Genomic DNA, 16,521 nt, shown 5'->3' with positions numbered 1-16,521 from the left:
ACTGTACCACACCAGCTGCTGCTGGGCTTTACCTCTGCGTGTCTTCTCACGAGAGAAGAGGTTTTGCCGGAGTCGACCTTGCCTCATCGTGGGCTTGGTCCTCCCGAGCTGCCGGGATCGACGCGGGTTGATGCAGCCGGGGGCTGTATCTCCTCCCTGTCCCCACCTTTCCCGATTAGCGGCTCTGCCCTCACAGGGAAGCCTGCGGTGGGCCAGGATCCCGCCACGCCAGCTCCTCTTCACTGGTGTTTGGCTTTTCCATCAGCCCCCATGTCTGAGGGCAAATCCCCCCAGCATCCACCTAGCTGGGGGGCTCCCTAAAAAACTACTGAAACCCACTAAGTCTCATTTTAGGAGAACTGTAGCATCTTGTCGTCTTTTTCTACCGTTTCCCCGCCCTTTCTTACCCAGAAGTTTCATCTGAGCTTAGTTAGGTTAATTTGGGAAGGCACTAAAGAGAATTAAAACCTCGGAAGGGACATTGCCCTCCACCCTTCGTGCTACGAACGTTTGCTCCTTTTAGCCAGACTTCACAAACAACATCAGTTTCCCCAAAACTGCATAATTGGGGTAATTTATTACTGGGTGAAGGGGCTGGGGCTGGTTCTTGCGGTGGCTGTTCTTCAAGGCCGGGCTGCCTGGGCATTGCTTCGTATCTTGTGCTACCTTGTGCTACCCCATGTAATTAAAATAAGGGGGAAGAGGAGCCTTTCCTTATTTTGAGTGATTTTGAGGTCTAGGAAGGAAAAGAGCACCTCCATCTTCCAGAGCCCGGTGCTTATTTACAAGCCTTGGACCAAGCACCGTCTCCAGAGCAGGATCTTTTTGACATTTAGAAACATTTCATTAAACCTACCTTCCCGTTATCTCTCATTTCTTACCCCTCTGAACTTCTCGCCTCTGGCTTGCAACAGGAGCCAAAGTTCTATAAGCTGGGAAAGGCCGCTTTCATCAGGCTGCTGCCGAGCTTCCAGGGGTCAAAGCGGCTCGTGGTGCCCAGATGGAGCGGTGGAGGGGGTCTCCCGTGCCGGCCCCTGGACTGTGCAGGGGGCTTTGGGGATCGGACCCCCTCGATGATGCTTGGTGTTACCCAGGAACTATAAGCTGTGTTTCATTTCCATCTCCCCAAGCCCTTTGCCTTAGGGAATTGATATCAAAACAGTGCTGGTTTGGGTGTTAGTGGTACCGTGGCCAGGATTTCACCCTGCAGCCTCATCCCACCAAAAGCACTTGTTTTTAGCCTTAGAGAAGTCCAGGGATACGTGGCTGAGGGCAGAAACACAGTGGTCAGAGAGGCTTTACAGAGGTGTACGGAGTTTTCTCCAATTCCCCATTTGTACCTCCTTATTCCCTCCCGGTCCCTGCTCTTTTGGGGCCTATTGCAACACTGGAACAAGCTGAAAATACAGCATCCAAAGGATGGTCCCTCTCTGGTTTTCCCGAGTAGAAAACTCCGCAATAGGGAAATTGTTAAAATGGAAGGCTGCTTTGGAGAGAGCAAAAGGAGGAAAGCCTCCAGAAGAAGAAAACTGATGACCCCTTTGATTTTTCCAGGTAGTAAAACAGGATTAAACCTGAGTGAGAAAATCCTGGGGACTTGTTACTTGGAATAAGAGGCCATTAGCAAGCTCTGGTCTTTGCAACCTTCCCCCTGAATCCCTGAAACCTTTAATTCAGCAGCTCCAGCATGGAAGTTGCCCACAGAGGTGGCAGGGAAGGCAGGGGCTCGAGGTGCCGGGTGCCGGATCCCGCGGCGGTCCAGGACGCGTGTCCAAGGGAGGCAGAGGGGCGGGTGCGGGTTGTGCACTGCTGTGGGTTGGGCTGAAGCACCGCGGCTGCTCCGGGACAGCGGTTAAGAGTTAAATCTCCCTCTATAACTGGAGGGGGGTCATCCCCATCTTCTGGTGCGGTTCACACCTCTGCCTTCCCGCCCAGGGCAAGGAGAAGTTCCTGGCCATCCTCAACAAGTACATGGAGATCCACGGCACGGTTTATTACGAGACGCAGCGGCCGCCCGAGGTCCCGGCGTTCGTGAAGAACCACGGGCTGCTGCCGCAGCATGAGTTTCAGCAGCTGCTGAGGAAGGCGAAGGTGGGCGAGAGCCAGCCGGGGCGTCTGCAGGACCCTGCTCACTGCCCCCGGTTAACCAGCCAGCAGCCAGGACTCAGTTGCCTTGAGAAATGAAACCTAATTAAAGGGGGGGGGGGGGGGGTGAGAGGCCGTTATCTGCGCTCCTCCCAGCCTTGCAGGCGCTATCAGCAGGGCTAATTAGCCAGGAGCCGAGCAGAGCACATCATTTCAAATCAAGATGTGTCTGATGAGTTTCTCCTTGCAGACTGTCTGCAGACGGAGCACAAAGTTTCCTGATTAATTCATTTATTGCTAAATGGGGTGGTTGTTTTTTTTTCTCCCCATGGCTGTGATAAAAATAAACGGGATTCTCGGAGCAAGTGTGTGGGGTGCAGGCACATCCTGGGCGCCTTCAGCCAGCGTCTGGGGGAAATGCTGTTGGTTCTCCAGCCTGAATGGCTTTGGCAAACCCGTATTTCTCTGTACAGGACCAATACGATGGTTGTAGCCACCACGGGGGAGCGTGCAGCTCCCGAACACCCCATTGCTTTGCACAAGTGGGCTGTGAGCCATGGAGCAGGGGGAGTTTTTAGCACATTTAAGCTATGGGGAGCTATGGAGCTGCCTTTAGAGGCTTGGTGTGCGGGACCAGAGCAGCAGAGAGGGATGCTGGCGGGTTATTCAGGAGACTTTCCCATGGGGTTGTCTGTGTTCGCTCACCAGCACATGGTTTTGCTCCCTTGCAGCTCTTCATTGGCTTTGGGTTCCCCTACGAGGGTCCTGCCCCGCTGGAGGCGATCGCCAACGGCTGCGTTTTCCTGCAGGCGCGGTTCGACCCCCCGCACAGCTCCCTCAACCACGAGTTCTTCCGCGGGAAGCCAACGTCGAGAGAGGCGAGTCTGGCAGGAGGCGAGCGCTGGGCTGGATGGAGGCACCCCTTGGCACCGGCGTGCGGGCCGGCCCGGGGGAGAGCAGTTGCTAAACTGACAGTCTTTTTTTGGCGAGATTTCCTCCAAATGTAGAAGTGCAGATACCTGCAGATGGGGTCCCCTCTGTCACCCTCGCACCGTCTCCATCCGGAGCGCTTGGATGCAAGGGGCCCTGCCGTGGGTTTGGGGTTGCAAAGGAGAAGGTGGTGCAGGAGACTTCTGCAGACCCCAGACCCCAGCTCCTTCCCCATCAGCGCAGACCCGCGCACACCCCGTACCCTGCTCCCGAAGCGGGGCTGATGCTCCCCTGTTCATCCTTTTGTACACCCAGGGAGGCGCTGGGACTCCACAGTATTGCAGGGGTACGAAATCCCTCCCAGGACTTGCCTGTCGCTGGGAATTCAATCTAAGTGAAGCAGGAACTCTTTAAAAGTTAAAGGGTTGAGAAAATTGCCTCTTCTATTATTAATAAAGTGGATAATGCAGTGCCACGCTCCCTCTGCCGAGAAGGGCTTTGTCGGGGGCTGTGTGGCTCAGCCCTGCCGCAGCCCGGCTCAGCGGCACCCATCATTTGGGGGTAGGGCTGTCCTGCACCCCTGTATCTGTCCCCCGCACCCCCCTAATTAACTGCCGGTGTTAGCACCCATCCTGGGTGGGTGCTGTGGTTGTGCTTCAGCCCGGCGCCGGGGGCGAGGGCTGTGAAATGCTCCAGGGTATTTATACACCGGAGGGGAAGGAGGTGACCAATCTGTCAGCAAAAAATGAGAAAGGACAGCAAGCTGGAGAATAAAACACAGAGCATGCACTGCTCGCCTCCTCCAGCTGGCAGGTTCTCAGGCGCCTCTGCAACACTTCGCGGTGCCCCCGAAACACCTCCTCTGCTCAGCATCCTCTCTTCCTTTCCCGAGAGGAGATCTGGGGCTCTGGCTGCCTTGCAGCAACGTGGGGCTGAAAAGGCAGCTTGGGGGCTGAAACAAAAGAGTTATATCCCCCAAAATTGCCCGGTGAGAGGCAGGTGGCTGCGGGGTATGGGTGCACGGGGCTGCCTGTGGCATCGGGGCGATGCAGCTTCCAGCACTGCGTTCTCCTGGTGCCAGACTTCCCCGGTCTTTGGTGGTGATGGGTTTTCTCTGTGCCTTGTTTCTGGAGCTGGCAAACCCTAGAGGCACGGTGCCTTCCCAGAGCTTCACTGCTTTTGTCTATTTTTGCCGCTCCAGACCCACAAATGGCTCAAGTCAAGGTTTTACCTGTGTTACGGAGATGGAGATATTCAGGGCTGTGGAGGCAATTTTGGTGTTGATGGGAATGGGGCATCCCAACCCAGTGGGAATTTTAGAGCATCAGCCTGGTGTCGGGGGACAGCTGGGTTCAGAGGAGACCTTCTTTTTCCAGCACATCTCTATGTGCAGTGGTTTAAAACCCAGCGTGTCTGTGCCTGAGCCTGCTGCTTCTCTCTGCTAGAATCATAGAATCATTAAGGTTGGAAAAGACCCTTAGGATCATCGAGTCCAACTGCTAACCCAGCACTGCCAAGCCCACCACTAAACCATGACCCTAAGCACCACGTCTGCCCGTCTTTCAAATCCCTCCAGGGATGGGGACTCAGCCCCTGCCCCGGGCAGCCTGGGCCAGGGCCTGACAGCCCTTTCAGTGAAGAAGTTTTTCCCAATATCCAACCTAAACCTGCCCTGGCGCAGCTTGAGGCCGTTCCCTCTTGTCCCATCGCTTGTTCCTGGGGAGAAGAGGCTGCTGTCGTGGCTGTGGGCAGTAGACAGCGGCCGTTCTGGGAGGGACTGCAAAAACCAGCTCACGCTGCTGTCTTTTAGGTGTCCTCCCAGCACCCATATGCTGAAGACTTCATCGGGAAGCCGCATGTGTGGACTATTGACTACAATAACTCTGAGGAGTTTGAAGCTGCTATCAAAACCATCATGAGGACCCAGGTACGGCTCGGAGGAGGTGGCTGGGCGATCTCCCCGCTGCTGGGTTTGCAGGGACAGGTATCGGCAGCAGTTGCTGGTGCCTGGCTCTCCCTTTCGAGTGTTAATTGCTTTTCCTTCCTTGCTTCCCCCTGGAAACTATTTGCACATGCAGAGCAGGAATCCTGCTGTCCTGTAACTTCAGGGGGACTCGTGCCCTCACCTTGCTTTGGTACTGAGCATCGTAGGTGTTTCCCCAGGGCAGCGCCATGCCCTTGAGGGATCCCCTGGGAATCCTCCAGGCAGAGCCGGAGCAAGGGAAAGCTGAGATAAGGGAGATGAGGTTTGGGACCAGGAGGCTGAGGTAGCTGGAGATGCGCAGCGGTGCTGGGACCTGGTGTGAAGCAAAGATAAACCCAGGGAGCATCTCCTGCAAGCGCCCTGAGAGCTGCTGGCCTCTGCGCCGCTGTTCCCCCATTTCACTGTTCTTCGTTATCATTTGGATTGAGCAAATCAACAGGAATGGCCCCAGGAGTTGCCTCTGTGAAGGCTGAAGGGGAGTACGGCGAGAGGGAAGGCAGCGCTCCGGCTGCGGCTGCGCCTGCCCTGGAAACGCTCCCTCATGAATATTTACCTCCTGCCCTGTGGCAGGAGCCTTTCAAGTTGTCCAAATTATTAAAGTCAATTTTCCTGGAGGGGAGAAAAGTGCTGATCTCCGTTTTGTTTGCAATTTGCTTCGCTCAGGATGAGCCGTCCCCTCGTCAGGACTGTGATGTGCTGTGAAACAGGGGCTCTGCGTCAGGCTGCGGGGGTCTGGGGTTCGTGGTGCCGGCTGGGATTCTGGGGGGGACAGGGGTGATGCTGGCCGGAGAGGTGTCATCTTTGCTTTTCCCCACATTAGAGGCCACAGAGGTGGGTGTCTGTGGCAGTCTGGGGACTTCATTGAGCTAATGTAGCTGTGCCGTCTGCCCGGGTCTCGCACCTTATCATGGGTGATTGCCGCAGCTCTTCACCTCGTGCTGATTTTCTCTACGAGTTTGCAAAGACCGAACAAACCTGACTTACAAAAACAGTTGTTGTTTTGCACATTCTTTCCGGTATCTTGATTAAAATGAAATTAAAAATAATTACATCCCTGCTGCTGTGCTGCTGGGCCAGCTGTCAGCGCTGGGCTGGAGAGATGGCCCCGAAGCGAAGGCAATGCCATGGGCGGGCAGCCGGCAGCTGCCAGGCTCTGTTTCAGGAGAGAGAAGGGAATTTTCAGTTTTTCCAGAACGGAGAAAGAAAATAGTGAAGCCTGGCGTTGCCATGCTATTGAAATAATTAAAAAATGATGGGAGAATTAAGGGCCGGGGAAAGGGCTCTGCTGGCTCCCGAGCAGCTGTGTTGCATTGCAGTGTCAAATGGATGTGCACCAGGTCATTTAGATGCTTAATGGTAATTCTGGTTAAAAAAAAAATAAAAAAGAAGAAAGAAAGGATTTTAGGAGATGATTTGGTGGCATGATGGGCACCGGGCCGGAGGAGCCGGTGTGGGGACCCGCTCTCTGGCACCGGGTGCTCACCCGGAGCGTGCCGCTGCCGTGCCGATCCCTGTTTTGCCCAAAGATGAGCTCCCATCTCCGCTTTTCTCCCCGTTCCCACTCTTCATGTAAATGCAGCTGTGGTGCAGTCGCAACACGTCCTGCCTCCCTCCCTTAATTAACGTTTCTTCAGTTGCTGAACAGCTGAGGAGGGCAGGGGAAGCCAAGCTGGAACAAGGGTGTCTGTAACGCCGGTGCGGCGCGCGGGCAGCGTTGGCAGCTGCCTGTGCGGGCAGGCAGCCGCGGCCAGGCATCCCAGGGCGGCTGCTCTCTGATTTCCATCCCAGCGTGACACCATGTGTAGTCGGATAAACTCTGTCTCCTATGGGACCCCGGGGCAGCTGAAGCTGCCGCCCGCCTCTGCGGGACCAGGGACCCCCACCGCGAGGTCCCCTCCTGCGAAGCGTCCCGACCGCTGTGATGACCCTCGCCTGCTGAGAGGCTGAAGGCCTGAACTTGCCCCAAATGAATAAAACCAGGCGCTGGCGTCCCGCTTGCACTGAAAACGTGCAGCCGCTCTGGAGAGAAGTTATTCCTTCGCACCAAGAAGCGCGCTGGGTTAATCCCACACCTCGCCTGCCTGGGTTTTTGTAAAGATCCTGTATAAATCCTCCCGAAACAGAGCAGGGAGGGAGTGTGAATAACTTACAGCAACTTCTTTTTTCCCCCCTTTTTTTCCCTTTTTGTTTTTTAAATAGAAAAATCTCTTATTAGAGATGTCATCAAGGCAATTAAGCCTAAAAATTGACATAGCGTACAGGTTTAAAAACCTTATTATGGGCTTTGGCTTCAGGAATCCCTTGGTATCTTGTCTTTAAAATACTGTTTGCTGTAGCAGGACTGCAAGCCAGGGTGTTAGCCTGAGGAGCGGCAGCAAGCCGGTGGCCGGGCAGTTCAGGGTTGCTGCTCCCAGCCAGGTACCGGAGCTCGGAGAAACTATTTTACTGACTCCTTTTTTTTCCCCAAAGGCAAAATGGGGTGTTTTGTTATCAGAATATCTAACAAATTTGTCTGTGTTTCAAAATAACCATCATAAATTTATTTTTTCAATCAAAACATTTCATTTCAACATTACTGGAATGAAATAATATGTTTTTGTTTCCCATCTGCCTGCCTTTGTTTGAAAATACCCTGCCAGTTTATTGAAAGGAAGGCTTGTGTCTGAAATGATGCATTTCCCTTTGCTTCAGCAACCCAAACAGATTGCCGAACTTGAAACACAGCATTTTTCCCCTCCTTGATGGGTGGAAACATTGGAAATTGAAAACTGACCTGAAACAGATTTTATTTTTCTTTCTTTTTTTTTTTTTTTTATTGTATGACTGAAAAATCACTTATCCCACAGCTTTAGTTTTGCATCTTCCAGGCAAAACTCAGTAAAACATTTCTGGGGATATGGGATGTTCTGGGAAGCTGTGAGATGTCGTCTTTGCTCTGCCTCTGCCATCAGCTTTTCCCGGCGGCAGCTGTGCCGTGCCGGGTGCTGGGGCCCGGGAACAAGGGTGCTGGGTGCTGGGACCCCTCAAGGGCTTTGGGAGCTGGTTTCCTGAACCTGGTAGTAATTCTGGTATGGTCAAGCTGACAAACAAGCTCCTACTGCTTTGGAGCATCATGGCTCTGGGGGATTTGCTGGTGCTCCAGCGATATTTCAGCGTTACTTTGCGGCTGCCGCGGCCTGCCCGTGGCCCTGCGGCCAGGTCGCTGCTGGCACGGCGGTACGGCCGTCCCGATTTGTATCGCGGGCGCCCAGAGCTGCAGCTTGGGGCGGGATGTGCCTTCCTTGCACCTACAGCCCTGCCCCGGCTCCGGCCGGGCTGGCAGAGCCTCCTTCGGTGTGCTTGGAGCCGGCCGGGTCTGCTGGCAGGGCTGGCTGCCGTATTTGTGCAAATAAAGGAGCTGAGACGCAGCCGGCGTCCTTCGCCAGCCTGGATTTGCTTGAAAGAAACTTCTCCCTTCTGGAGGGAGATCTGAATCGTGGCTTGGGTTTGCAGTATGGGTTTTTTTCCCTAGAAAAGCCCTTGTGCTCCCCTCCCTCGTCCTCTTGGAAGTGGCAGCCGCTCCAGGTCACCCTGCAACTGCTGGGGAAGGTTTTTGGCAAGCCGTGCCTCTGCCGTTCATCCCCCCTTGGAGCAGTTTTGGGTTTCCCTGATGGTTCGCATCCCTGACCTATTCGTAAGGAAAACTGAAATCATGGAAGCACCAAACTCCTCTACCCCAGGGATCAAATCCCATGGCACAGTCGCACGGGGCCAAGAGACAAATTGCGTCCCCCTGGGAAAGGTGACGCTGGGAGGTTTGTCCCGGTGATGGATTACAGCCGTTAGCAGGGGTCAGAGGCTGGAGAAGGAGAGGGGTTTGCAGGCGCCGCCATTTTCTTGGCCTTCAGCTTTTTCCATTGTCAAAAATAGTCCTCGCACAAGCAATTTAATAGACCCAATATTCTGGTGTAGTGAAGGGAGAAGGCTTCATTATATTAAAGTCAAACACACAGGAATATAATGGAAAATTATACATTTCAGACTATGCTTGAAAGAGTGGCGTATTAAACATCACAGTGAAAATAGCTGGTTAAAGTGTTCCCAGCCTGCTGTTACGTGCCAGCAGAGAATTGCATTATTTTTCTACTTATTTGTCTGATGACGGTTGGATTTTTTTTTTTCTTTCTTTTCTTTTTGAGCGAGGGAGACTTATTGCTCTCTGCAGCTCTGGGATTCCTGCTGAAGACTATAAAACCTGGGCTCTCGTGGCGGTATCCCCATGGGGCACCAGTAACTCCCCATTTGGCTGATGGAGAGCACTGGGGCTGGCTGATCCCATACTGGTTTGCAGCGCTGTGCGGTGCCTTTGCTCTGGCCCCGTGTTCCCCACCGATGCCTGGGGGAAAGGATGGCAAAATCCCTTTTCACTGACCTCTCCCCTCCCTCCCGTGGCACCCCATGCATCGCTCCGCTGGGTAGGGGATGCAGCGGTCCCCGCCTCGCAGCCCCCGCTCTCCCTCCCAGGGCTCTGGGGAAAGCCGGAGCTCCTGGTGCGGGGAGCAGCGTTAGCGATGTGGCTGTCAGATTTTAATTAAACAATTATCTTCCTGAAATTGGCATTTTCTATCAGTCCCGGGTGTACAAGCTGAATCCTAACGAGACCGGGAGAGGGGAGCGGGGGGGAACAAGAGCCTTTGGGGGAGCCCCCGGGGGAGAGGGCGCATGGGGGTGTCAGGGCTGGGGGAGCGGGGGCTGCAGCAGGCTCTGGCCGTGGCCTCCTGGACCCGACCTGGGAGCCTGCGCGGGTGGGAGCGCGCCCGAAGCGTCGCCTCCGGGTCCGCGTGCAGGTGCAGGGAGGCTTTCTGCCTCCGCCCTGCTGCAGACGTGCTGCATCCCACCGGGTACCACAGCGGCGTTTGGGGGGAAAGAGGCTGTTTTACAGAATTAAGTCTGCACCATGCCTGGTGTAATGGGGTCCCGGGAAAAGCCGCCCAGCATCGCGGCCATGAAAGCAGTGGTAAGATGAGACCGAGCACTGGTGATGCTGAGCAAGGGGAGGTTCGTCTCCCCCGAACGGGTGCCAGGCAGCACCCAGCCTGACACAGGCTTTGTGCGACTGAGGCAGGCAGCTTTGCTTTGTGGAGGACTCTGCCCCGGTTAACTGAGCGCCCGTCAGCAATTCGGAGGGAGGATCAGTGCCTGTCATCGTGTCAGCCCTGATTAGCGTGCACATCTGTAATTAGACGGAGCAGCTGTGATTTCCAGCCCTGCTGAGCTCTCAGGTGGGATATTTATGGCAGGGAGATGCTTAGAGGGATCTTCTCAGCAGACTGAGCCTTTGAGCTTGGGTTTGACAGGTACTTCAAAAGGAGATAGCTATTTTGGAGGTGCAGAGCTCAGAAAATAGAAGCGACTGGTTTCCGGATGAATTATCTTTGGGGTGTTTTTGCTTACAATCCTTCTTTTGCATGAAGCTCTGCAGAGATGCATGGGGGGAAGGGGGGTCCCAGGAGCAGCCCCTCCCATGCACTGATGTCCTGTGGCTCAGGGAACATCTCTCTGGAAAAATAAGGGAATGTGGAAAAATCTGTCTTCCAAGGGCAGAAAGTTCCTTAAAAAATAATTTGTTCTGGAGGGAAAGGGTGCATCAGTGATGCAGCCCTCAAGGCAATGCTCTTCCCATGGGGAAAATTACCGCTGACCCCGGGGCAATGGCCACGCACCAGTCCTGCTGGTGGGCAGCGAGCCTGGCTGCCTGCTTCTGCCTGCTCCTGCCTGCTCCTGCCTGCTCGCCCTGGACCCTGGGCTGCCACCGTGCAGGGGATGTGCTCGTTTGGGGGTTGCTGCTGTGCAGAGAAGGGGGTTTCCCAGGCCAGGACCCAAGAGTGACTCTCAGGGCAGGGAGATCCAATGCTGGGATGTGAGCGCAGGCAGAAGTCTCCCGAAGACTGGCAGCGTTTCATAACCCACGCTAAAAATACACCCGCGGTTTAAGCGCTGCTGGCTCTGTATAAATAGCAGGTATCAACGTGGGGGTGCAGCGCCAGCAACAGCGCCGGCATCAACGTTTGCTCTGTCCCAGTGTGCAGCCAACTGTTGCCTCCCTGCCCTGTCCCAGCCTGTGCCGGCGTCAGTGGGGGGCACCGAGCTCCAGAGACTGGGAGATACCCCAGCTTCCACCCCAGCACAGCCGTCCGTGCTGGGCAGCAAACCCTCAGAAAAGTGGCAGTGGGAAAAGAGATTTTTTTTTTTTTCTCCTATATTGTGCACAGCCGGTCCCAGCCCTGGGCTTTTCACTGGCCGGGGGGTTTGGTGGGTTGTAGTGCTGGGGCGGTGAAGCCTGGACCTTCCCCTCTGAGCAGGCAGAGCCGTGCCCAGGTCGGAGCACGCGGGAGCAGAGGAACGGGGGATGCTAGACCAGACCCAGGGATGCGCCACTGGGGTGCTCTTGCTCTGGATTAGCTTGCCATCTTTACCAGTCCTAACTCCTCCTCTGTATTTTAAAATTACCCCCACCCCTTGCCCGCAGCTGCGGAGTGTTTCTTGGGCTGAAACAGTTCATGCTTTAATTGGAAGTGACCTATTGCATGAAACCTGATTTTATTTTATTCTATAACTTACCAAAAATGAAGAAAAGTGAGACTAAAATGGAAAAGGGTGACTTCATTTTCACCAATACGTGGGCTGAACCCAAATTAATCCTTCATCCTCTTTCTCTCAAGTGCTTTATGGCTTGTGAAGTTTTTCCAGTCCTAGCGTTCTGCCCTGCTTGCTTTGGTGGACAGACACGAGCCGTGGGCTTCAGCGGGCGGGGAGAGCCATTGCCCAGGGCACTGCTGGCCCAGGGGGAGGGCAAGGCTGTCCCCGGTTGCTGCCTGTGCTCTGCTCTTCCCCCTTCACAGGTGGACCCTTACCTGCCTTACGAGTACACCTGCGAGGGGATGCTGGAGCGGATCCACGCCTACATTCAGCACCAGGTTGGGGAGCATCCCTGTCCTCCCTGAGGGAGCATCCCTGTCCTCCCTGGGAGCCATCCTTGTCATCCTGGGGGACCATCCCTGTCCTCCCTGGGAACCAGCCCTGTTCTCCCATGGGTCGGTCCCTGTTTCCCTGGACAAGAGAAACCATTGACCCATTGCAGCTCCCCAGCGAGGGCCCCCAGGTCCCAGCCCTGTGCAGCCAGTGGCCTAATCACAGAGAGCACCGAGAGATGGGGGCTGGGGGAGATTTGTCATGAACCAAAGATGCTGGGGGGCTGGTGGAGGGGGGCTGGGGGTGCTGGGGCTGGGTGAAGGCCTTTCTGCTGCAGAGAATAAGGCAGCAGAGGGAGAAGAAGAGGTGGCTGGTGCCTTCACCTCCCACAGCAGGAGATGCCATCCATGCGTGCAGGTGACCTCAACCTGAGGAGCAAACTCAGCAGCCCAAGTGTCCTCCTGTCCCACCAGCAGCCTCCCTTCCCCATCCCCAACATCTCGCCCTGTCCTTCTGGGCACTGACCCGTTGTCTTTGCTCCCACTAGGATTTCTGCACCACGTCGTCTCCTCCTCTGCCTCCCAAGGCCAAGAGTCCTGCTATGCAAAGCCCTCCGAGCCCGCTGGCCCTGTCCCCCAATGCCACTCACCTGGTGTGGTCGCCCAGCGCCAGCCGGGACCCCCACACCTGGCCACCGGTGGACTCGCTGCAGGTGTGGGTGTCGGAGACCCGGCACGCCTGCACTGAGACGTGCCGGCAGCGCGGGCTGGTCTGTGAGCCCACCTTCTTCAGGTTCCTCAACAAGAAGGAGGTGTTTCTCCAGTGAGTTGTGCTCTTCTCGGCGAGGCAGTGGTGGGGGCCGTCAGCCAAGCGATGCTCCCCCTGCTCCCCACATCCCCAGCACCCGTTTTCCTTGTGTCCTCCCTCCCAAAGTCCCATCGAGGTACCTTCGTGCCCAAGGCGATGTAGGCAGGGTGCTGCCTGCAAAGCAGCCCGTTGCTTGCACATGTTGGCCTTGACCAGCTTCACGCTTCAGCAGGCAACGATAGCCTTTCCAGGCACGTTTCTGTCTCTCTACCACCCTGTTCCTGCCTCTCTGCTACCCCGTTCCTCTCCACCTCCTCCATGCGCTTTCCCTTTCTCTCTTTTTAAATGTCTTTCTCTATAAAACTGCATTTTGAACACACAGCAGTGAAGTTTTAATAGAGTATAAATCTGCCACCAGGCTCCGTGTTGCTCTGTGGGCAATTAAAATGCGAGCATTACCATTGCTGTCACGCTGGTCAGGCAGGCGCTGTGAGTCCCACTGACATATTTATATGATAAATTAGAGCTGGGGCTTGGATTTCACTCTCTCCCCTCCGTGCCCCCCTCCAGCCCTTAAAACGAGCTGGCGCAGGGACTCAACAGTTGAGAGGGGTTGGTGGGAGGGCGATGCCTCTCCATCTGCAGATGCGGGCACGGGTGGGAGGAGAGAAATGCTGAGATCTGCACAGGGCATTTCTGTTGCTCCTTGAGGCATTTGCTGATGCCCACCCCGGTTTTGCTGGCTAATCCTGGCTAGCGGGGAACACGTGGGCACCCATTGAACTCGTGTGCCCTCCTGGGGGCCATTAACTGCTGTGGGAGGTGCCCATGGAGAGCGGACAGACCTCTTGGTCAGTGGGGGATGTAAAAGGTTTGGGTGGATTTTTGTGCATGATTTCCTGAGCCATCCATGGCCCACGCGAGGGCTGGGGTGGTCTCTGGGCTGCAGGGTTGAGTTGCAAGGGTCACCCCTTCCTGCACGGTGTGTTGGGCGGGTGACTAGCAGTCACGTCTAGCCAAAGGGTGCCAAACATAGCTGGTGCAACCAGCAAAGATCTGGCTCAACACTTAGTGAAGGTTCCTCCCCGAGAAGGACCGAACAGCACTAAAAACCCTTCAATGAAACCCCGGGCAGCCTCCCCACCTGAACTGACTCACCTTTGTCTTTGCTCCCAGGCTCAGCATCACCTGCGACAGCACTGAGTACGAGATGAACCATCTCTACCCGGCGGTGGCCGAGAACGTCCACGAGTGCTACCTCCAGAAGGAGCCACTGCTCTTCAGCTGCGCGGGCTACAACACCAAGTACCGGCGCCTCTGCCCCTGCCGCGACTACCGCAAAGGACAGGTGGCTCTGTGCAGGGACTGCTTGTGACTCGATGTGTCCCCTCCCCGTGTTTGCGACACGCAACGTGCAACGAGTGGCTTTTTCTCAAAGCTTCTGCAATAGCTGAGGGAGGTGGGACAGGTCCCTCCCGGCGGGTGAGCCGGGGGTGTCAGACTCTGGGGGTTGTTTCGTCCACCAGTCAACTGTGAATGACTGTGTCCTGACCTTTGGTTTCATTTTCTTCTCGAGGAGCATTGTCCGACCGCATCCGAACCCACCTGGACCTGGTGGCGCTGGGACGGGGTGGTAGGGAGAGGGGGGCCGGGGACACCCTTCCCCTCCTCTGGCAATGGGACGAGCCACCAGCAGACTGCAGTTTCAGGGGTTTCATCCTCTTCAAGCATCCTAGGTTGTTTTATTTATTGATTTTTTTTTTTTAACCCTTCCCCCTGACAAGTGGTAAATTAAAGGGGAAGCAACACCCAGCGCTTCTGTGGGAGTTATTGGGCAGAGCTGTGTTGGGGGGCGCAGGGGGGCTGCCGGTGCCTGCCTTGGCTGCGGAGCTGGGGGAGGACAAAGCCCAAGGGGAGCAGCTGGGTTGGATGGACACAGTGGGGTCTGTGCCCTCGCTGCCCCCAGGAAGAGCTGGGGGGGCTGGATGGGTCCCCAGGCTGTCCCTGGGAAGCGAGGGGCAGGATGGGGCCGGGGAGGGCTCCTGGGAAGGGGGCTGGTCCCCGGGGCAGTGCTGCCGGCAGGGCAGAGGTGCCCAAAGCGAGTCCCCCAGCCCCTGGGCTGCTCTGCGCCCTGCTGGGCCGTGCACGGAGCTGTACGTCCCCCCAGGGACCGAGGCATCGGAGCTGGGGGCACGGGGGCTGCGCGGGGTTCGAATGCGCAGCAGGGAGGAGGACGTGCTGCAGCAGCCAAAAGGAATTGCCGGCGGGCACAGACGGAGGCCAGGGGAGAGGGGGCAACTCAGCAGCTGCAAAAGTAACGTCGTCTCTCTGCGTGCCCCAGATGTTGCAGCCACGGGAGGAGGTGAGCTCCTGCCAGCCATCTTCCATGTGCTGTCTTCACATCTTTAACTTTTCCTTGTGCCATTCGTCTCGCTTTAGGGGAGTTTTCACTGCTGCCGGTATTTCCCCTCCCGGTGTGTCCCCTTGCTGGGTTAGTGCTGGCTGGGGTGACCTGCTTTGTTTTTGTAGGGTTGCTCACCGGAGCAAGGCTGTGACTGTGTTGCTATGAGGTTGGTGCTCGGCCCTCCCGTTGCTCAGAGTGCTCAGTGGTGAGACTCCTGCATCCCATAAAACGTGGCTGGCAAGTTACGGGCTGGAAACTGCATGGAAGAGCCTCTGGCCCGGCCGGTGAGGGAGGCTGGTGGGGCAGCCTGTCCTGGCAGTCACCGCAGGGTCCCAGGCCCTGGCAGGCTTGTCCCCCTGGCTCGAGGTGACTGATGGAGAGCAGTGGCATGGCAGGATGAGTGCATGAGGTCTCCCCATGACCCAGTCACTCGCTGGAGCTGTGCCACGCAGCCCTGGCACCTCCAGCCCGTCCTCCCGGCGGCTTGGTGGCTTGCAGCCAGGTGTTGGGAGAAAATCCCATTCCTTCAGCTGTGCAAGAGCATTGGGCAGACCCCAGCTCCCCTCGCCATCTCCCCACTCTGGCCCCGGGAAGAGGGACACCGCACGGTGCTCAGTCCTCCGGGCATCCCTTTGGCCGAGCCCACTGCGGCGAGACCGGCCGCGCTCTGTGCTGGATGAGGTGGGAGCTGGAGACGCTGCCATTATCCTGGAGCAATTTGTCATCTTCAGTGCAAAATTGCATAGGCAGCCTCCATCCCGCCTGTGACGCCAGGCAAGGGGAAGGATTGATTAAGTAATTTTTGTGTCTTGCAGCCAGCATGTGTATAAATAAAAGCAGCGCAAACCTCTCTTTGCAGAGCTGAACAATAATACCTTGTGCCTTTCTACGGCACCTTTCATCTCAGTCTCAAACCATCACCTGGCAAAGGCTCCCGTGCCGCTTGCCCTGGCTGTTGCGAGCGCTGGGTGGGCAGGAGCTGGCCCAGGAGAGGCACGGGGATTTGCAAGCAGGAACCACCAGCGATTCACTTCCCAGGGTTGTAAGGACCAAATAAAACCTGGTTTTACAGGGGATCTAAGCGAGCTTTAAAGACCAAGAGGCTGGGGATGCCTCTCGAGGCAGCGCTCGTTGCACATCAGCATCCTGGGCAGCTTTCTCCTCTGGTTCTGCTCAGCTGCTTTTAAAATAGCCTTCACCTTTCGGCAGCCCAGCACCTGCGTCCCGCCGCAGAGCGTCCCAATTATCCCCTGGCAGGAGCATTTTTCTCCAAGCTGAAATAAACGGCAGCTGGCTCACCTTCGCCGCTGTCACGGGAAATAATGATCTGTCTGGAACCTTGTTGGATCTTGAGCCAGCC

General features: G+C 56.1%; 1 protein-coding gene across 2 annotated transcripts in view; it reads left to right on the top strand.

Moving 5' to 3' along the window:
- Nucleotides 1–14,538, top strand: part of MGAT5B (alpha-1,6-mannosylglycoprotein 6-beta-N-acetylglucosaminyltransferase B) — a 69,741-nt gene extending 55,203 nt beyond the window's left edge. For both annotated transcript variants that reach the window (XM_087750781.1, XM_087750780.1), the window contains exons 12-17: nucleotides 1,936–2,091; nucleotides 2,817–2,963; nucleotides 4,826–4,942; nucleotides 11,881–11,955; nucleotides 12,498–12,772; nucleotides 13,934–14,538. In XM_087750781.1, coding sequence (XP_087606907.1) covers nucleotides 1,936–2,091; nucleotides 2,817–2,963; nucleotides 4,826–4,942; nucleotides 11,881–11,955; nucleotides 12,498–12,772; nucleotides 13,934–14,132 — 969 coding nt within the window. In that variant the 3' untranslated portion in view covers nucleotides 14,133–14,538. The remainder of the gene's footprint in view (nucleotides 1–1,935; nucleotides 2,092–2,816; nucleotides 2,964–4,825; nucleotides 4,943–11,880; nucleotides 11,956–12,497; nucleotides 12,773–13,933) is intronic.
- Nucleotides 14,539–16,521: the final 1,983 nt, after the last annotated feature.

This window comes from Nipponia nippon, unplaced genomic scaffold (genome assembly GCF_047370975.1).
Source record: "Nipponia nippon isolate SJK-2023a ecotype South Korea unplaced genomic scaffold, ASM4737097v1 scaffold_14, whole genome shotgun sequence".
NCBI lineage: Eukaryota > Metazoa > Chordata > Aves > Pelecaniformes > Threskiornithidae > Nipponia > Nipponia nippon.
Note: the sequence above shows the minus strand (reverse complement) of the source record. Positions and strands in the feature narration are given on the sequence as shown.